We start from the raw sequence: 17,537 nt of genomic DNA on the forward strand, positions 1-17,537 counted from the left end.
GCCTGTGCTCCACTCCTTTCTCCCTGGGCCAGGAGACATAGAGGATTTTTCAGAAGCGCACGCTGCACACGCTCGGTGTGAAAGAGGTAGTGCTCAGCTGACTCCTTCCTAGACTGGGGATTGGCTCTGCAGGGTGTGCGAACCACAGGGGAGAAAGGGAGTTGGAGAGTGGTACGTGACCGCGGGGTGTGCAGCCGCGCCCAGTCGCGCCGAGCCCCGCGCAGGCACGCGCCTGACGCCCCGCCCCGCCCGTGACGTGCGCGCGCGGGGCCTCCACCCCATCCCCCGCCCGCGCGTTACCCCCCGCGCGGCCTCCGCCGTTCCCCGCCCCCTCGCCTCTGGGGCTGCCCTCGTCGCTGCCTGACCCAAGGTCCGGCAGCTTCTACTTTTCTGGCCCCCGCCGAGGTACCGAGGCGGCCCACCCCAGGGGAACGGGTGCGCTCGGGACACGTGGTCGTTTCGGAGCAGGTTGGAGTGAGCAGCGGGCGGCGCTGCGGGGACAGGCGCGGCGGACAGCCCCAGGGCAGCGGCAGGGTCCTGGCGGGGGGAGGACAGGGTTGCGGCGGGCGGAACGGTGTCTCCTTCACTTCGCCCTCCAGCCGCGGCAGCTGCAGCCCGACGCCGAGCGAGCCGAGCGGCCTCAGCTGCTAGCGGAGCGGCAGCGGCGCCTCCCCTTCCCCCCCGGAGACCACCAGGTACCACCACGCCCGCCTCACTCGGGCCCTAGGCCTAGGCCCCGGCGGCCAAGCAGGACGCCCGAGTCGGACTCGGGGTCGGCCCTGACTCCCTAAGATGGCCGCGCTGCCCCGCGGCCCCTCTTCCCCATTTCCGAGACCCCCTTCTGGCCCCTCGATTCGCTTTTGACCACCGCTGACCGCACTTCTTGTCCCTCCCTCAGATCACCTCTCCCCACTGCCTCGCCATGGCGACCTACGGACAGAACTGCGCGCGGCGTAAGTCGAGCGGGGTTCTCTGCGGGGTGGGGCTGCGGTGTCCGGGCGGCCGAAGCCTGTTGACCAGAAAACCGCAGCTTCTTTCCTCGAATCTTTCCAAGGGCTTGTAAACTCACCCCTTTCGGTATCCAGTCCACTGTCTGACTTCCTTGGCTCTGCGGAGGAGGGCGTGAATGGCGTGGATTTCGGATAGGGGGACTAGGCCTGGGGAGTTGGCCTGTGGCCGCATTCACCTTCAGTTTTTGGACGTGCGTTTGATGAACTCAGAAGCAAAAAGTTATTAATTGTCGGATTCAGCCTTTGGAGGATTGGGCCGGTCACTTTTTTAGAGGAAGTAGTAACCCCCCTTCTGAGAGCGCAAGGTCATTACATGTGCTCCTAAGGGCGTGGACGTGCTATGTAGAATGAATGAGCTGGTGTGGTGAGCTCAGATTGCTTGCCCTTAAGCCTCATAGCATTGGCCGAGGACTTGAATGTCATATTAATATGTTTAAAGTGTATTGGATGTTTATTTGATGCAGACGCTTGAGTTAAACATAGATAGCTGCATTTTTCTAAGTTCCAGTGTTTAGGTTGCCCAAATATGAATTACTTTTCTCTTTCCATTCTAGAATATTGTTTTGGCCTCAGTGCGGATACTAAAGGATGAATGAGGGAGGGAAGGGGACATGTCTTAGTATTTTATTTTATCTCATTTGGTTAAATTGGCCCATTCCAGTGAATTTTGGCAGATATATTTTTACGTATATGTGTATGTGTTCGATTTTTTCTACTAGTCCCGTCCTAGGAAGTGAGGTTATAAGCCCTGTGTAAATTTAGGAATAGACAGTCTGGAGGGAGTTTCCCAAGTTTGTTATGATCCATTTTAGAAATAAGCCTTTGGTGCTGATATCTCCCTCATGTAGTTTTATTGTAGCTTCTAGTGGTTTCAAAACCAAGTTGGCCTGCTTGGATTTAATGATAGCAGTGGGTTCTAAGCTAGTTTTTGGGCAGACTGGGAGAACAAGGACATTAATACAGAAATGTTTCTTCCCACCAGCAATGTGTATTCCTCCATCATATGCTGACCTTGGCAAAGCTGCCAGAGATATTTTCAACAAAGGATTTGGTAAGAACTGTTTAAAAAATTCTAGATTAGAAGTGAAAATGTGTAAGTTTGGACTGCTTGGTGAAATTAATAATTTCCTCAGATAACTTTCCTGGTGAAAGAGTACCATAACAATCTACATTCCCCCTCCATCCCAGTTTTCTCCATTTTTTCATTCTTTAGTTCAAGAAATTTACCTTTAAGGAAAAAAAAATTATGCTTTTACTTTCAATGATACAGTTTAGGCCTTGGTTGACTAGAATTATGTTTTTTACTGTTTTTGGATATTATGGTGGTTACTCCTAAAGGATTATGGGGTTTTTCAAATAGATTTGGGTTTTCTTGAAGATTTTCTTCCATACCCCACCCTCCTTATCCTTTTAGCTTTTTTGAAGTTGTTTAGATTATTAATCCCAAAGTGCGGTATGCCTTTGGGACAAATGTTGTAAATGCCTGTATTATAATAAGTTTTTGACAATTCTCATATTTAAATTGAATTGATTGTCTGATCTGATATTTAGGTTTGAAAAACATTCTTTAGTACCTGCTTTGTTAAAAATGATTTGAAAGCCTTTTTGAGGGTGGGTGCCAAATACACATTGACACACTAGGCAAAACTTCCTGGAGATGTTGTGTCCTTGTTAGTTTATAGAATAATTACAATCGTTTTCATTTAAATACTGTGTATTAACACATATTTATCTTTGTCTAAATATGTGAATTTTTTTTTTAATGTCGAGTCAACCATTGGTATGCATCTTTTTGTACAAAAGAATCATTTTGTTCTTTTTTGCTTTCTACTTGAAGGTTTTGGGTTGGTGAAACTGGATGTGAAAACAAAGTCGTGCAGCGGCGTGGTGAGTGTTAGGTATTTGATAAGTTCTGACAAACTTTTATGTAACTTTTCAACACATAAAATAGTCATAAAATGTCTACCCATTTTATTTTAAAGAAGAGGCAAAAGATAATTTCATTTTAAGAGAATTTTATCTTGATTTATTTTGGCTTTAGATAAGATTTCTGATTTTCATGTGTTTTGCCATGCACAAGAAATTCAGAAAAGACAGTCCTTGTGGTATTCTGTTTCCTCAGTAAGATTGCAAGCCTGAAGGTAGGAAACTTGTTAAACTTTTTTGTAACCCATTTAATACCTTTGAAAAGCATTCAGGGGGACTTCCTAATGGTCTCATGACTGAAACTTCATGTTCGCAGTGCAGGGGACCTGGGTTTGATCCCTGGTCAGGGAACTAGATCCCACATGCTACAATTAAAGGATTCTGCATGCTGTAACTAAAAAGAGGATATTGTATGCTGCAGCTGAGACCCAATACAGGCAAATGAATAGATAGATAAATATCTTTTGAAAAAAGGAAAAAAAGAGTCCTGGGCATAAAAATATTCAATAACTTTTAATTTGAGTGTACTAATTATTTATATAACGATTATAATCTAGCATCCCTCCTTGGGGGAAATTTCCACTTGTATTTTGTGAATTTAGAGAGTCTTAAATTTGAGTATTTTTAAAGAGGTTAATGGAGAAGGCAATGGCAACCCACTCCAGTACTCTTTCCTGGAAAATCCCGTAAGCGGAGTAGCCTGGTAGGCTGCAGTCCATGGGGTCGCTAAGAGTCGGAGGAGACTGAGCGACTTCACTTTCACATTTCACTTTCATGCATTGGAGAAGGAAATGGCAACTCACTCCAGTGTTCTTGCCTGGAGAATCCCAGGGACGGGGGAGCCTGGTGGGCTGCTGTCTATGGGGTCGCAAAGAGTTGGACACAACTGAAGCGACTTAGCAGCAGCAGCAAAGAGGTTAATACTTTGATATTTGGATGTCTTGATTCTGCCTAACAAACTCCTTCAAAGAGAGTAAAGTAAAATTAAATTTTGTGTAATTTTTTTTCTACTAAAATTTTTTGAGATTCTTTAGGGGATGGGTATAGTGTGTGCATATTGAATGTTATTGATTATTTTGATAAATTCTTTCTGTAGTTAACTCCCTTAGTGTACGCAATTGGTATTTACTTAAATTAATAATTTTGTAGTTTCTTAATGCCTAGATTTGGATTTCTGGGGTTTTATATTGGATACTGGGGTTTTATACATCTATTTGGTTTCTTTGGTCAGAAAGGAAGCCTGAGTATTCAGTGTGGATGAGTGAGTTACTAGCCCAAGGTAACAGCTTACAGAGAGCAGTGACTTGGTGTTTGTTTGTGTTCATTCTTTTAACTTGTTGGCCCCTTTTAAACAAGTTGCGAAACACAAAAGCCCATCTTAAAAAAAGTAGAAGATTCAGTTCCAGTGTTTAAAATTTTACTTGCTGGCTGAAGGGACAAAATCAACTTTATACTGGGGAATAATCAGAGCAGTATATCTAGTACTAGATTGTTTAATAAATCAAAATCTTTGTTTGAAAGAAAAGGCTTATTGTGGACAGGAATTTTATGAAATTAGACTTAAGAACATGAAGGGTTTATAGAAGCTTGATTAGATACAGCATGTTTTAATTTACATTTAATGTATGTATTTCAAAAACCTTGTACTGATGTTAAAATAGGTACCTGGCCCCAAGTAGTCCCATGAATGCCTGATTCTGTTTTCTCACCTGAATTGCAAAGATGTCTAGGTTACCCCAGAATGTAGAAGCCTAAGTGTCTTCATGAGGAATGAAAGATATAAGCTCTGCCGGTGGTGTCATCTGACCCAGTTCTGGTCCCAGATCATAGTGTGATCGTCGTTTTGTGTCTTGAGCACTCCCTAGGCATGTACTCAGCATGTATATACATATAGACATAGCTCAGTCTATGGGCTGTTGGGTGGCAGTGGGTGGGACCTCAAGAATTAATCATTGTCACTCAGGGTTAAGAATAGATATTAAAACATACTTACATTTCAAGTATCTATTAGAACACAGCTCTATATATTTTATATTGTTTTAATAATGTATTCCTTTTGTGTTCAGTTCAGTCGCTCAGTCGTGTCCGACTCTTTGCATCCCCATGAATCGCAGCACGCCAGGCCTCCATGTCTATCACCAAACTCTGTCCATTGAGTCGGTGATGCCATCCAACCATCTCATCCTCTGTCGTCCCCTTCTCTTCCTGCCCTCAATCTTTCCCAGCATCAGGGTCTTTTCAAATGAGTCAGCTCTCCGCATCAGGTGGCCAAAGTATTGGAGTTTCAGCTTCAACATCAGTCCTTCCAGTGAACACCCAGGACTGATCTCCTTTAGAATGGACTGGTTGGATCTCCTTGCAGTCCAAGGGACTCTCAAGAGTCTTCTCCAGCACCACAGTTCAAAAGCATCAATTCTTCTGCACTCAGCTTTCTTTCGAGTCCAACTCTTACATCCATATGTGACCACTGGAAAAATGATAGCCTTGACTAGACGGACCTTTGTTGACAAAGTAATGTCTCTGCTTTTTAATATCCTTTTGTGTAGAGCATGTGAAAATATGCAAAACTTTCACAGAATCAGACCCATTTAATCCTCCAGAGGTAGGAGATTTAAACTTTTTAAGTTGCGATAACTGAGACCCGGAAAAGTGTCTTCCTTAATGTTACTCATTTAGTAAATGCCAGCCAGAATTTGATATCAGGTCTCCTAATTTTATATCCAGTGTTCTTTGCTAACACAATCTGGTGCTTTTTACTGTGGGCATTGAGTGCCAAGCTTTGACTCAGTTTCTGTTAATGAAAGCGTCTAATTTCAGGAGATAGTATAGAAGACCTAAAGAATTGAGTCTGTGTCACTGCAGAGCAGCAGTTACACAAATGATGTTTTGTAAGTGAAAGATGATTGGTCTTTTCTCCGATGGATACAGTTTTGGATATTTCCGCATTCTGCAAGTATCACAACTTCAGGTTGAAATTCTCTTCTTATTTCTAAAAGGTTCAGATCAGCCATTTTTAAATTTGGCTTTCCCATATAGAGTATAACATTGGTAGTCAAATTAGAACCCTCAAGGCATTTTAGTATTTTATCTTGGAAGAGTTCAACTGCTTGCCTGTATACTAAGCTCATAAAGATTAGATTTCTGGATTATCTGTAGCAGATTTTAAATTTCTGGTAAGTTCTTTCCATATTATACCTTCCTTTTCAGTTGGTGTAAAGTTAAGGATTGGCATGTTATTTATATTTGCTACAAACAAGATTATATGATATATTTCAAATAGTTTATATTATGGATGATATGAACCAGTTATAGGGACTTTCCTTCCACCAATTTTTTTAATTGAAAATGTTAAAGGTGATTGGAAAGGCATAGAACCTGATGAAAACTATGTCAGAAAAACAGAATATTGAGGTTACCAAAGAATTAAAAACTTTGTGTCATAGATTCTTTCAGTGGAGTGCTTTCTTTTTAGGGATTTTCAGGGACCATTTCGTAGTAAATTGTGTGTAAACTGATTTCAATGGATGGAGTCTATGATTAGCCATACTGAACTATTTAGTGTTTCATTAAATATCAGGTAGATTGGAAGCAGTTCTAAAATACCCATTCACTATCCCTGTCCCCTCCCACTGATTTTTTTTTTTTTTTGAAACTCAGAATCACTTTAGCAGAAATATCCTTAAAAACGTTATAGTTTGTTGTTCACTTGAGAATCATATTCAAGTAACTTTTGATCTGTTGGTTGAAAATGTCAGCGGTAACAAGATGGTAGTCGGTAATTAACAGGCTAGTTTGTCACTCTTGTATTTACTCAGTAGCATTGCCTGGAGAATCTCAGGGACAGAGGAGCCTGGTGGGCTGCCATCTATGGGGTCGCACAGAGTCGGACACAACTGACATGACTTAGCAGCAGCAGAGGGTTAGGAGTGTTTGGGAAGCTAGAAAAAGGGATTAGTGCATTACTAAGGGTTTCAGTGGGGTTTGTGTAAGTTAGAAAGTTTACTGTTGTAGGCTTACGAGAAAGTTCCTGAACTTTTTTATTGTCTTGTTAGGAATTCTCAACATCTGGTTCATCTAATACAGACACTGGTAAAGTTACTGGGACCTTGGAGACCAAATATAAATGGTGTGAGTATGGTCTGACTTTCACAGAAAAGTGGAACACTGATAACACTCTGGGAACAGAAATCGCCATTGAAGACCAGGTAACATTTTGAAAATGTGCTTTAGTATTAATTATTTTTATTTTTGTGTTTCAAAAAGGAAATAAACTGAAAAAATCTTTTTCTCTTGAAATAGATTTGCCAAGGTTTGAAACTGACATTTGATACTACCTTTTCACCAAACACAGGGTAAGCACAGACATTTTTATCTGCTTTAAGTTTAAAGCTTTCTTCAGTGTATTTAAGGAAGGTGCATATTCAGATGCCCGTGTGTTGGCAAATTTCTGTTTCTGCCTTTGGAGCATGAGCAGTATGGTTCTTGGCTTGCCTTCAGCTGTTTGCCTTTTATCATTGTGGCACTAACTTGGAATGAACTTTTTTTTTTAATAGGTTTTTGTGACTGATAGCGGCTCTGCAAAGCATTCTTCCTATATTGGTGGCAATGTAGTCACCCCAGGTGCCGTTGTCTTTTAGTTCATTGAGTTGTGGGGGGTTTTTTTGTCTTTTTTTTAGCTTCTTATGATTATCTTGCTACCCGTTTGGAGGCATACCTTAGAGATATTGGAAGTTTGGTTCCAAATCACTGTAGTAAAATGAGTATTGTGAAAAAACAAGTCTTCCAGATTTTCTAGTTTCCCAGTGCATATAAAAGTTCCATTTACACTAGATTATTGACTAGTACGTGTAAAATAGCATTATGTTGGGGGAAAAACAAATATACATACCTTAATTTGGATGGCATCACTGACTCGATGGACTTGAGTTTGAGGAAAGCCTGGCGTGTTGTAGTCCATGGGGTTGCAAAGAGTCAGACACGACTGAGTGACTGAACTGATGCCTTAACTTAAAAATACTTAAAATGCCAACCTTCATCTGAGCCTTCAGTAGTAACATCAAAAGATCAGTGACCACAGATCTCTGTTACAAACAGTAATAATAAAAATGTTTGAAATGTGAGAATTACCAAAACATGACCCAGAGGCACAAAGTGAACAAATGCTATTGGAAAAAACACCAACAGATTTGCTTGATGCAGGACTGCTGTAAACCCTTAATTTATGTGTGTGTGGGGAAGCACTATAAAGTGAACCTCAATAAAACAGTGAAGTGTGTCTCTTCTCCTCATTATAGTGAGGTTCATTTAAATCTGTTTTGTAAATCCTACCCTCTGTCTGTAAATCTTTCTTACTGGCATCAGTTTTAAGTCAGTTTGTTATTTTTCTAGAAAGAAAAGTGGTAAAATCAAGTCTTCTTACAAGAGGGAATGTATAAACCTTGGTTGTGATGTTGACTTTGATTTTGCTGGACCTGCAATCCATGGTTCGGCTGTCTTCGGTTATGAGGGCTGGCTTGCTGGGTACCAGATGACCTTTGACAGTGCCAAATCAAAGCTGACAAGGAATAACTTTGCAGTGGGCTACAGGACTGGGGACTTCCAGCTACACACTAATGTGTGAGTATTTCTTTTTTGGGATATTATGATGTGGGACCTCAGAGTGGTGTTGCTGTCTCCTGTCATCTCTGAATCTTGGTACAACCTAAAGGAGTTCTCCTAACATAAAAAGATTATCTTTGGGCATTTCTTGAGTCCCCTTTCAGAAGTGTATGGAAATGTTACTCTGTATTAGAAATGTTACTCTGTATAAAAAATGTTACTCTGAATTTTGGTGCTGAGAGAGTAAACGTTCATTTCACATGAGGCTTGACGCGCTTGGGATTTTTGGGATTTTTGGAAGAGGCTAAGACGGGGTTTCCTTGGTAGTCTACTGGTTAGGATTTGGCACTTGCACTGCCGTGGCCTGAGTTCAGTCCCTGGGCGGGGAACTGAGATCCCACAAGCTGCACACTGTGGCCAGGGAAAAAAAAGCTAAGATACGCCAGATTGTACTAGTGCTTTCAGTAAATTGTGATGTGTAAGGTGCTCATTTGATAGGATTGCCTAAAGTGTATAGTCTTTTCTTAACCCAAAGTAAATGTATATGTGGAAAGGACTTAAAGAATTTTTTCCCCTACGAAAATGATGCATTGATAATGTAACAGAAGTAAAAGAAGTAAACCAGAATTGTCCATAATCCCACCACCTAGATGTATAATTTTTGTTAACTATTAATGCTTTGATGTTTCACCTTTTTATATGTATGTAAATAAAATACATGCCAGAAAGAACCTTACATTAATATATTATGATCTCCACTACATTAATATATTATGATCATTTTCCTATAGCATTATGTATTCTTAATGATTGTTAGTGGCTGTATGGTAATTCTGCTGAATGGATATACCATGATTTATTTGACCAATTCGTGTTTTTAAAACTTAAAAAGTTTTTAGTGAAACACTAGAGACACGTGTAAGCAATGGCTTTTATTTAAATGTAATGCTATAGTGTCAGCCATGTGCCTTAGCATTATTACATTGTCCAGTCTAGATGGACTAATTTAAAATATCTCATAGCAATGATGGTACAGAGTTTGGAGGATCAATTTATCAGAAAGTATGTGAAGATCTTGACACTTCAGTAAACCTTGCTTGGACATCGGGAACCAACTGCACTCGCTTTGGAATTGCAGCTAAATATCAATTGGATCCCACTGCTTCCATTTCTGTAAGTACTCTTGTGGGTTTAGAATGGGATTTTCATTGTGGGACTTAATCTTTGGGTATATTAGATTGTGTTGAAAATTGTAACTGTAGTTAAAATTGTAATTGTGAACCACAGTTTATACACAGATTGAGATTAGAGCTTGGAATGCTAGTTTTTCTGTGGATATAATGTTAGATGTTTGATATCCAGGCCGCAGGAGTGTGTTTTAATTAACTTCCAAGCTACTGATGTAGTATGAAAAGTGAAAGTGTTGGTCGCTCATTCATGTCTGACCCTCTGTGACCCTATGGACTGTAGCCTGTCAGGCCCTTTGTCCATGGGATTCTCCAGGTAAGAATACTGTTGCCGTTCCTTTCTCGAGGGGATCTTCCCGACCCAGGAATTAAACCTAGATCTCCTGCATTGCAGGCAGATTTTTTTACTTTCTGAGCCACCTGGGAAGCCCACTGAAATAGTATATATGGTAACTATGAGCCCCAATCCTGTCCAGGCCCAGGGATGCCAATGTTTTGGGCCCTGGGCAGTTCTTATTCTTGTTGGGAACTAGTAGTATTATGTTACTTTGTGTCTGACTTTAATGGTTTACAAAATATCTTCTGATTTTGTTTCAGCAGCCTGTGGTACACATGCTGTTTTGCAGGTGAAGAAACTAAAGCTTGTAGAGGAGAAGGACTTAGTCCACTGCTAGGGAGGGAAGAAAGGAGGGATAGTCCAGGACTGGACATGCAAGTCCATTGAAAGACATGCAAGTCTTTCAATTTCCCTCCTGTCTAGGGTGTCCAGGTAGCTCGTTTTGCTTTGCCTGGGACCGACTATCCCAGGGTTAGCACTGGAAGTCCTACAGGAACTTCCTCCCCTTTACCTCAGGTTAACTGAGTTGCATGGCCACCCTAGTCTTGTCCTTGGACTCTCTGCTGTTTCTTCCCTCAGTCATAGTGGATTGTGGTAGGAGGGAGTGCAGTGTCTGAGGGTGTGGAGCAACGGCTCCAATTTCAGGCAGATCAGCAACTTTTCTGTGTGTTGGTTGGTTACAGGTCAGGCACTGTTTGTACTGGGATGAGAATTAAACCTTCATGAGAGTTACTTCTGTTACATAAAATGATCTTCATTCCTGGGGACAATATGTTTTAATAATTTAGGCAATTAAGTTTTAACCCTATTCTTGTTTCTTAGCAGAGTTGTTATCAGAGAGAATGACAAGCACCCAGAATGCTTTTCCCATTGGCAAAATAGTGATTCATTTATTTTCCCCCTCTGTTTCTAACTACACCTTAGCAGTAAAACCCTCAGGATTCACACTATGCTGTGGTAGCTGCATTGCTGTTCTTTTCAAATGTATGTCTCTGGCACCCTCACAGGTTTAATACCAGCAGAAGATGCAACTCTTTCACAGTCTATAATGGGAAGAACGCAGCTTGGGACTTGTGTATCAGTGAATGACTTCTGAGGATTAATTTGGAAATGTATTTAGCATATCCCACCTAAATTGTGCTGCTGTTACCATAATCAAGCATCACCCCCAAAGCCTTGCATAATGCTCCATCAGTTTTTTGGTTGATTCCTCAAATAGTAGGAGCTATTTTATTGTCTGGGCTCTTGATTTGTTTGGCAGGCTTCCCAAGAGGTGCAGTGGTAAAGAATCGGCCTGCTAATGCAGGAGATGCAAGTTTGACCCCTGGGTTGTGAAGACCCCCTGAAGAAGGGAAGGGCAACCCACTCTAGTATTGTTACCTAGAAAAATTCCATGGAGCTGGGCGGGCTGCAGTCCACAGGGTCACCAAGAGTTGGACATGACTGAACAACTGAGCACACTTGATTGCTTTGGCACAAGATGGTTACTGGTGGGCATTTCTTCCTTAGATAACTAACTCACATGGGCATTGGAGGCTCATGAAGACTTGGCTATAGTGCCAAGTGAGTACAGGTGTCATTATTGTCATGACCTTTGCCTGTAAGTCAGAGACTACGTGTTACCTTTTTGTTTCCATGGCACTCAAAATGCTGAAGAGCAAAGGTACCTGACTAGGCAACCTAGGCCATGGAGATTGGGATGAGATGATCCCATTATAGCCATAGACCTCTGGTGTGGCCTAATGGTCTTAAAAGTGGGAGAGAATGGAGCTAGTAGCTTCTGTCCATGTCTTGCTCTCCAGAATTCCTCGTAGCCTTTGAAAATCTGTGACTAAAATCCTAAAATAGTGGAAATGTACAGGTAGGGTAGGGATCTGGACTGGTCAACAGTGTTCTTTTGGAACATCTTCTGAAGCACAGTCTCGTTATATGCTGCTAGGACCCAGGTTTGTTCATGAGAGGTGTAGGAAAAAGTGAGGTCAAGAAGTTGTAGTCAGTCTGTTTTTCTTCAGAGGAAGTGCTTATCATTTGGAGATTTAGAACATGCATGGTTTAGATTCTTAAGGAAGACCCTTGAAAGTAGTGTGTGTCATAGTTACAAATTTAAACTATACACATGCCATATTTTGAAGGTGGTGTGTATGTCATGTTGTGTAGTTACTGAGCCTGGTAAACTTCGATTGCTCACATTCTGGTGTGGTTTTGTTGTGTTAGATTCAGCAAGAACAATTTTTATGAGAGTACTTAGGCTTTTGTGCTCTGTGGACAATTTAGGGTCTGTAGATACATCCTCAAAGATGGCAAGAGTTTTGTGTCCTGCTGACAATTTGAGTTTAGTAGATAAGAATTAAGTGGGGCCTGGTTTTTGCTTCAGTTCAGTTCAGTCGTTCTGTTGTGTCCGGCTTTGCGACCCCATGGACTGCAGCACGCCAGGCTTCCCTCTCCATCACCAACTTCTGGAGCCTACTCAAACTCATGTTCATCATGTTGGTGATGCCATCCAACCATGTCATCCTGTGCCGTCCCCTTCTCCTGCCTTCAATCTTTCCCAGCATCAGGGTCTTTTCCAATGAGTCAGTTCTTCACATCAGGTGGCCAAAATATTGGAGCTTCAGCGTCAGTCCTTCCAATGAATATTCAGGACTGATTTCCTTTAGGATTGACTGGTTGGATTTCCTTGTAGTCCATGGGACTCTCAAGAGTCTTCTTCAACACCATAGTTCAAAAGCATCAATTCTTTGGCACTCAGCTTTCTTTAGAGTCCAACTCTCACACCCATACATGACTACTGGAAAAACCATAGCTTTGACTAGGCGGACCTTTGTGACCGAGGCGTGGGTTGGTGGTGACCTGCTGCAGGGTTGAGGGCATTGAGTGCAGCAGTGCATGGGACCTTTTGAAGGAGGTTGCCATTATCTTCATTACCTCCACCATAGTTTGGCCTCAGGTCAAGCAACAGGGAGGGAACACAGCCCCGCCCATCAATAGAAAATTGGATTAAAGATTTACTGAACATGGCCCACTCATCAGAACAAAACCCAGTTTCCCGCCTCAGTCAGTCTCTCCCATCAGGAAGCTTACATAAGCCTCTTATCCTTATCCATCAGAGGGCAGACAGAATGAAAACCACAATCACAGAAAACTAACCGAACTGATCTTGGGCTTCCCTGGTGGCTCGGTTAAAGCGTCTGCCCCCAATGCGGGAGACCCGGGTTCGATCCCTGGGTCTGGAAGATCCCCTGGAGAAGGAAACGGTAACCCACTCCAGTATTCTTGCCTGGAGAATCCCATGGAGAGAGAAGCCCGGTAGGCTACAGTCCACGCGGTCGCAAAGAGTCAGACACGACTGAGCGACGGAATGGAACGGAACCAAACTGATCACATCATGGACCACAACAGCCTTGTCTAGCTCAAGAAAACTATGAGCCATGCCATGTAGGGCCACCCAAGATGGACAGGTTATGGCAGAGAGTTCTGACAAAATGTGGTCCACTGGAGAAGGGAATGGCAAACCACTTCAGTATTCTTGGCTTGAACAGTATGAAAATGTTTTTGCTTAACTTAATACAATATTAAATTTTATTATCTCACATGGAAAAGTGAACATGTCTTGATTGCATGATAGGGAAATACCTAGGGCCTTTGTCTCTCCATTCAAAAATTTGTCTTACATTTGTTTTTGCATTTTAGGCAAAAGTCAACAACTCTAGTTTAATTGGAGTGGGCTATACTCAAACTCTGAGGCCTGGTAAGTTTTAAGGATTGTTTTGATAGTATTTTCAAAATCAGTTTTCATTTCTCAGCTTCTTTTGTAAACCTTTCAAACATACAGAACTGACAAAAGTACAGTGAACACGTTTACCTTTTGCTACAATATTTTATTATTATTATTTTTTTTAATGCTGGGCTATTTGGAAGTTGTAGCGATGATGACATTTCCCTAAATGGTTTAGCATGCTAACATTGTCCTTCATAAGCACAAGACTGGTTATTTACTTTCTTCACTTGTGCCTGAAATGTAGTAATTTTTATTTCTCCAGTCATTATTCACTCATTGCTTTGGTTGTTTGATCTCTAGAATCTCATTTACTTTATGTAATAATTTGAGCCTTGCTTGTTTTCCAGAGCAGTACTTCTCTAATAAAGGGTGCCTGAATCACTTTGGGAATCTTATTAGAATACATAGATCTGGGGTATGGGGTTCTGTCTTTCTAAGAAGCTCCTAGGTGATGCCAGTGTCACTGGTTCTTGAACCAGCATTTGAATAGCAAGGTTCTGAAGCACTTGGAACCTTTTCCCCATACTTTGACTGTTCTGAAACCTGAAGAAAAGAATGGTGCCATGAACACTCATCTTCCCTACATTGACCAGTTACTAACATTTACCGTGTTTGTTTTCTCCTTCCTTGTCTGTATACATAATCTTTTCTCTTTTTTTTACCCACATATTCTTACAAATTAAATGTATATTTTGCAAACATACAGACACATCAGCCCTAGCATACATATGAGAGTAAGACATTTTTAACTGCATCACTTTAAAGACATCGTAACTACAGTACCGTTTTCACAGCTAAAGAAATGAACAGTTTAAAAATAATATTTAAAATATTTAAAATAATACCTAATATATGGTAAATATGCAGATCTCCCTACTTGTCCCAAAATGTGTCTTAATTGTAGCTTTTCCTTTCCTGAGGTCCAGATTGTCTTTTAGTCTGGATAGTGCATTGAACATGATTGTATTTTCAGAGCTATTTTGAGGTTTTTTTTTTCCTGTTTCAGCTTTATTAACATTTTTATGCTCTGTGACTTGATGCTTTCCTTGCTCAGGATCGTGCCAAATGAATTGTCTGGTCTCTCAGGTACTCTCAGGTGCCCTCTGGTGGCTGGCACTATAGGTCATCTGACAAGCTGAGAAAAAGTGACAGGCTGTGAGGTGACTGCTGACTCCCATGAGTTGTTGCAGGTACATGATGGTTGTCTGCTTTTGTTTACAGGTGTGAAGCTTACACTGTCTGCCCTGGTAGATGGGAAGAGCATTAATGCTGGAGGCCACAAACTTGGGCTTGCCCTGGAATTGGAGGCTTAATTCAGCTGAAAGAAACCTCTGGAAATGGGTATCAGAAGATTTGGCCTTAATATATTTCCAGTGTGACCAGCAGGCTTCTCCCACCACCCCACCCCCCGAAGGTGATCAGAACAAAGGATGATCTAAACAAGAGCTGTATTTTAAATATTTAGACAGTTACTTGTTAGCTGGTTTCTAGTTGAATTGGTTGTCTATCTAGTTACCAATACTGCAGTCATGCAGTCACCTATACATTATTTAAATGTATTTAACTGTTAAATGCGCTACCCACCAATAATGAAATAGACATTTATGAAAACTGTGCAGTTGTGTGCATGTTTGTTTTTATGTTCCTTTTAACATTGAATATTGCCGTTGAATGAGATGGATCAGTGGATGTCTTAAGGTTAAATTTTTTGTTAAATTCAACCATCATTAGAATTACTTTCAGTATCCTGAAACATTACAAATTATGAATAAAATGAGTATACATTATTAATGACTCCAAGTATTTGCAGAGTTAAAACTTGGCAGCTAGGGTCAAATATTCCTGGTAGGATATCAAGCTAGTACTATATTTTTCCAGTGAGCATTTATTTTGCTCTTAAATATGTGCCACAGAGTCCTCTGACCCAAGAATAACTCCATAAAATGTTTAGACTACAGTAAAATAAGAAGATATACAAATTTACAAACTGAAGATATGAAATCATATAAGATTACATTGGATCATTAATAACTGCAGGAAGGATTAGTGAGTAAGTGGTGAAGAAAGAGAAACGAAGGGATGGTGCTGAAGGTTGTATATACACACCATACCCCTTTGGGCTGCTGCTAAGTTGTTTCAGTCGTGTCCGACTCTGTGTGACTCCATAGATGGCAGCCCACCAGGCTCCCCCCATCCCTGGGATTCTCCAGGCAAGAACACTGGAGTGGGTTGCCAGTTCCTTCTCTAATGCATGAAAGTGAAAGTGAAGTTGTTCAGTCGTGTCCGACTCTTAGCGACCCCGTGAACTGTAACCTACCAGGCTCCTCCATCCATGGGTTTTTCCAGGCAAAAGAGTACTGGAGTGGGGTGCCATTGCCTTCTCTGACCCCTTTGGGCTATTGCTATGGAAATGATCCAGGCTCTAGTTAGGTGCGATGGGACTTGGTGTAGGGAAGTGGAATAAGGAGTAGACAGTGTCAGTACCCAGACAATCTGTATGGGCCCCAGTGAGAGGTCTAACTCATTTCTTTCCAGGTAGACACTGAAAAGCTTGGGCCTAAGTTTGTGAGCAGATTGGCTTCAAGCTAGGTAGCCATTGGCCTTAATCTGAACTTGAACTGAATAATAGCAGTTAATAGATGATTCTGGTTGGAAAAGTAGAAAAGGGGAATTTTGATGGGAGGAGAGTTGGAACAATATAACATCATTGAAGGTTAGGGAAGAGTTTTGTTCAACACATTCATAATACTAGATCTGTGGTATAGTTTGTAGTCAGAGAACAAATAAGAAAATGTAGTACTTGGACTCATTATCCAAAAAGTGATACATGCTGAAAACTTCTAGGTCAAGAAGAATCCGATAAGAGAAACCCAGATAAGCTGTCCACACAGATGGAATGTGGGGGAAAGAGATCCCTCTGATTTTACTGTTTGTCCTAAGGGACTGGCTGGAATGGCCCACTCTATAAGACATGGCAATAAGTTGGGATTTGAGCCAGTTTATTTTGAGTCATGCAGGACGTATTGCTAGGAAAGAAGAAAAACAAAAGATGTCTGCAAGCTAAATTGAGAGTGTCTATACTTAATAGTAAAATGGACTTGTTCACCCATGTGCATCCTAGTATGCTTTTATGATTGGGAGAGAGGAAAATAGGTTTTCAACCAGGTTCCTGAGGGTTGTCTGAAATACAGGGTATATCCGAGACGCCAAAGGGTTATGAAAGTTGCCAGCTGTGGGCTTATGAGGCTCCTGTGGCCTTGGTTTTAGCCTCTTCCAGGTTTACTTCTACTTCAGGGCTAATGTGGTGGCAAAACCTAATTGTATTCTAGGCTGATGCTATTTTTGCCTGAAGCCTGAGGCGGTTTTAGTGGAAAGAACACTTCGTATACGAGCCTGATCTTCATTTGTGGTGTAGAGGTAAGATCTTCCTACAGATTGGGGAGGTGTAAACAGGTTTAAACCAGAAGAGTGAAGCACCTGGCTCCCTCTCCCCCTCAGCTTACATAGGCTTTTAGAAAACCTAACATTCTCTTTGTCTCCCTCTGAGGAACTTGTTAAAAATTGCTTCCTACCTATTGGACTGTCTGCTTCACACCTCTGGTCAGTGATCCCATGTCTTATGTTCCTCCAGGACTTCGGGGGAGGACAGAATATATATACTCCAGTCAACCCTGAAGTCCTCAGTCAAGTGGCCTGGTCTC

The 17,537-nt window shown here is 41.6% G+C and overlaps 1 protein-coding gene across 1 annotated transcript; it reads left to right on the plus strand.

The window, feature by feature from the left end:
• Nucleotides 1-560: 560 nt before the first annotated feature.
• VDAC2 (voltage dependent anion channel 2) lies at nucleotides 561-15,623 on the plus strand. Its single transcript, XM_055425380.2, has 10 exons — nucleotides 561-695; nucleotides 899-953; nucleotides 1,993-2,061; nucleotides 2,848-2,897; nucleotides 6,989-7,141; nucleotides 7,236-7,288; nucleotides 8,325-8,552; nucleotides 9,557-9,707; nucleotides 13,749-13,806; nucleotides 15,058-15,623. Exons 2-10 carry the CDS (start codon nucleotides 923-925, stop codon nucleotides 15,147-15,149), a joined length of 885 nt encoding a protein of 294 aa, XP_055281355.1. The 5' UTR covers nucleotides 561-695; nucleotides 899-922; the 3' UTR covers nucleotides 15,150-15,623.
• The last annotated feature ends 1,914 nt before the right edge of the window (nucleotides 15,624-17,537 follow it).

This window comes from Moschus berezovskii, chromosome 12 (assembly GCF_049115385.1).
Source record: "Moschus berezovskii isolate FMDL1 chromosome 12, NW_MosBer_1.0, whole genome shotgun sequence".
Lineage (NCBI taxonomy): Eukaryota > Metazoa > Chordata > Mammalia > Artiodactyla > Moschidae > Moschus > Moschus berezovskii.

What these genes read in the sequence shown, in the direction of transcription:
- VDAC2 (XM_055425380.2), top strand. Translation starts at nt 923, where the DNA reads ATGGCGACCTACGGACAGAACTGCGCGCGGC. An exon ending in CAAAGTCGTGCAGCGGCGTG is followed by an intron (nt 2,898 to 6,988) that starts GTGAGTGTTAGG and finishes TTGTCTTGTTAG; the next exon opens with GAATTCTCAACATCTGGTTC. An exon ending in AAATCGCCATTGAAGACCAG is followed by an intron (nt 7,142 to 7,235) that starts GTAACATTTTGA and finishes CTCTTGAAATAG; the next exon opens with ATTTGCCAAGGTTTGAAACT.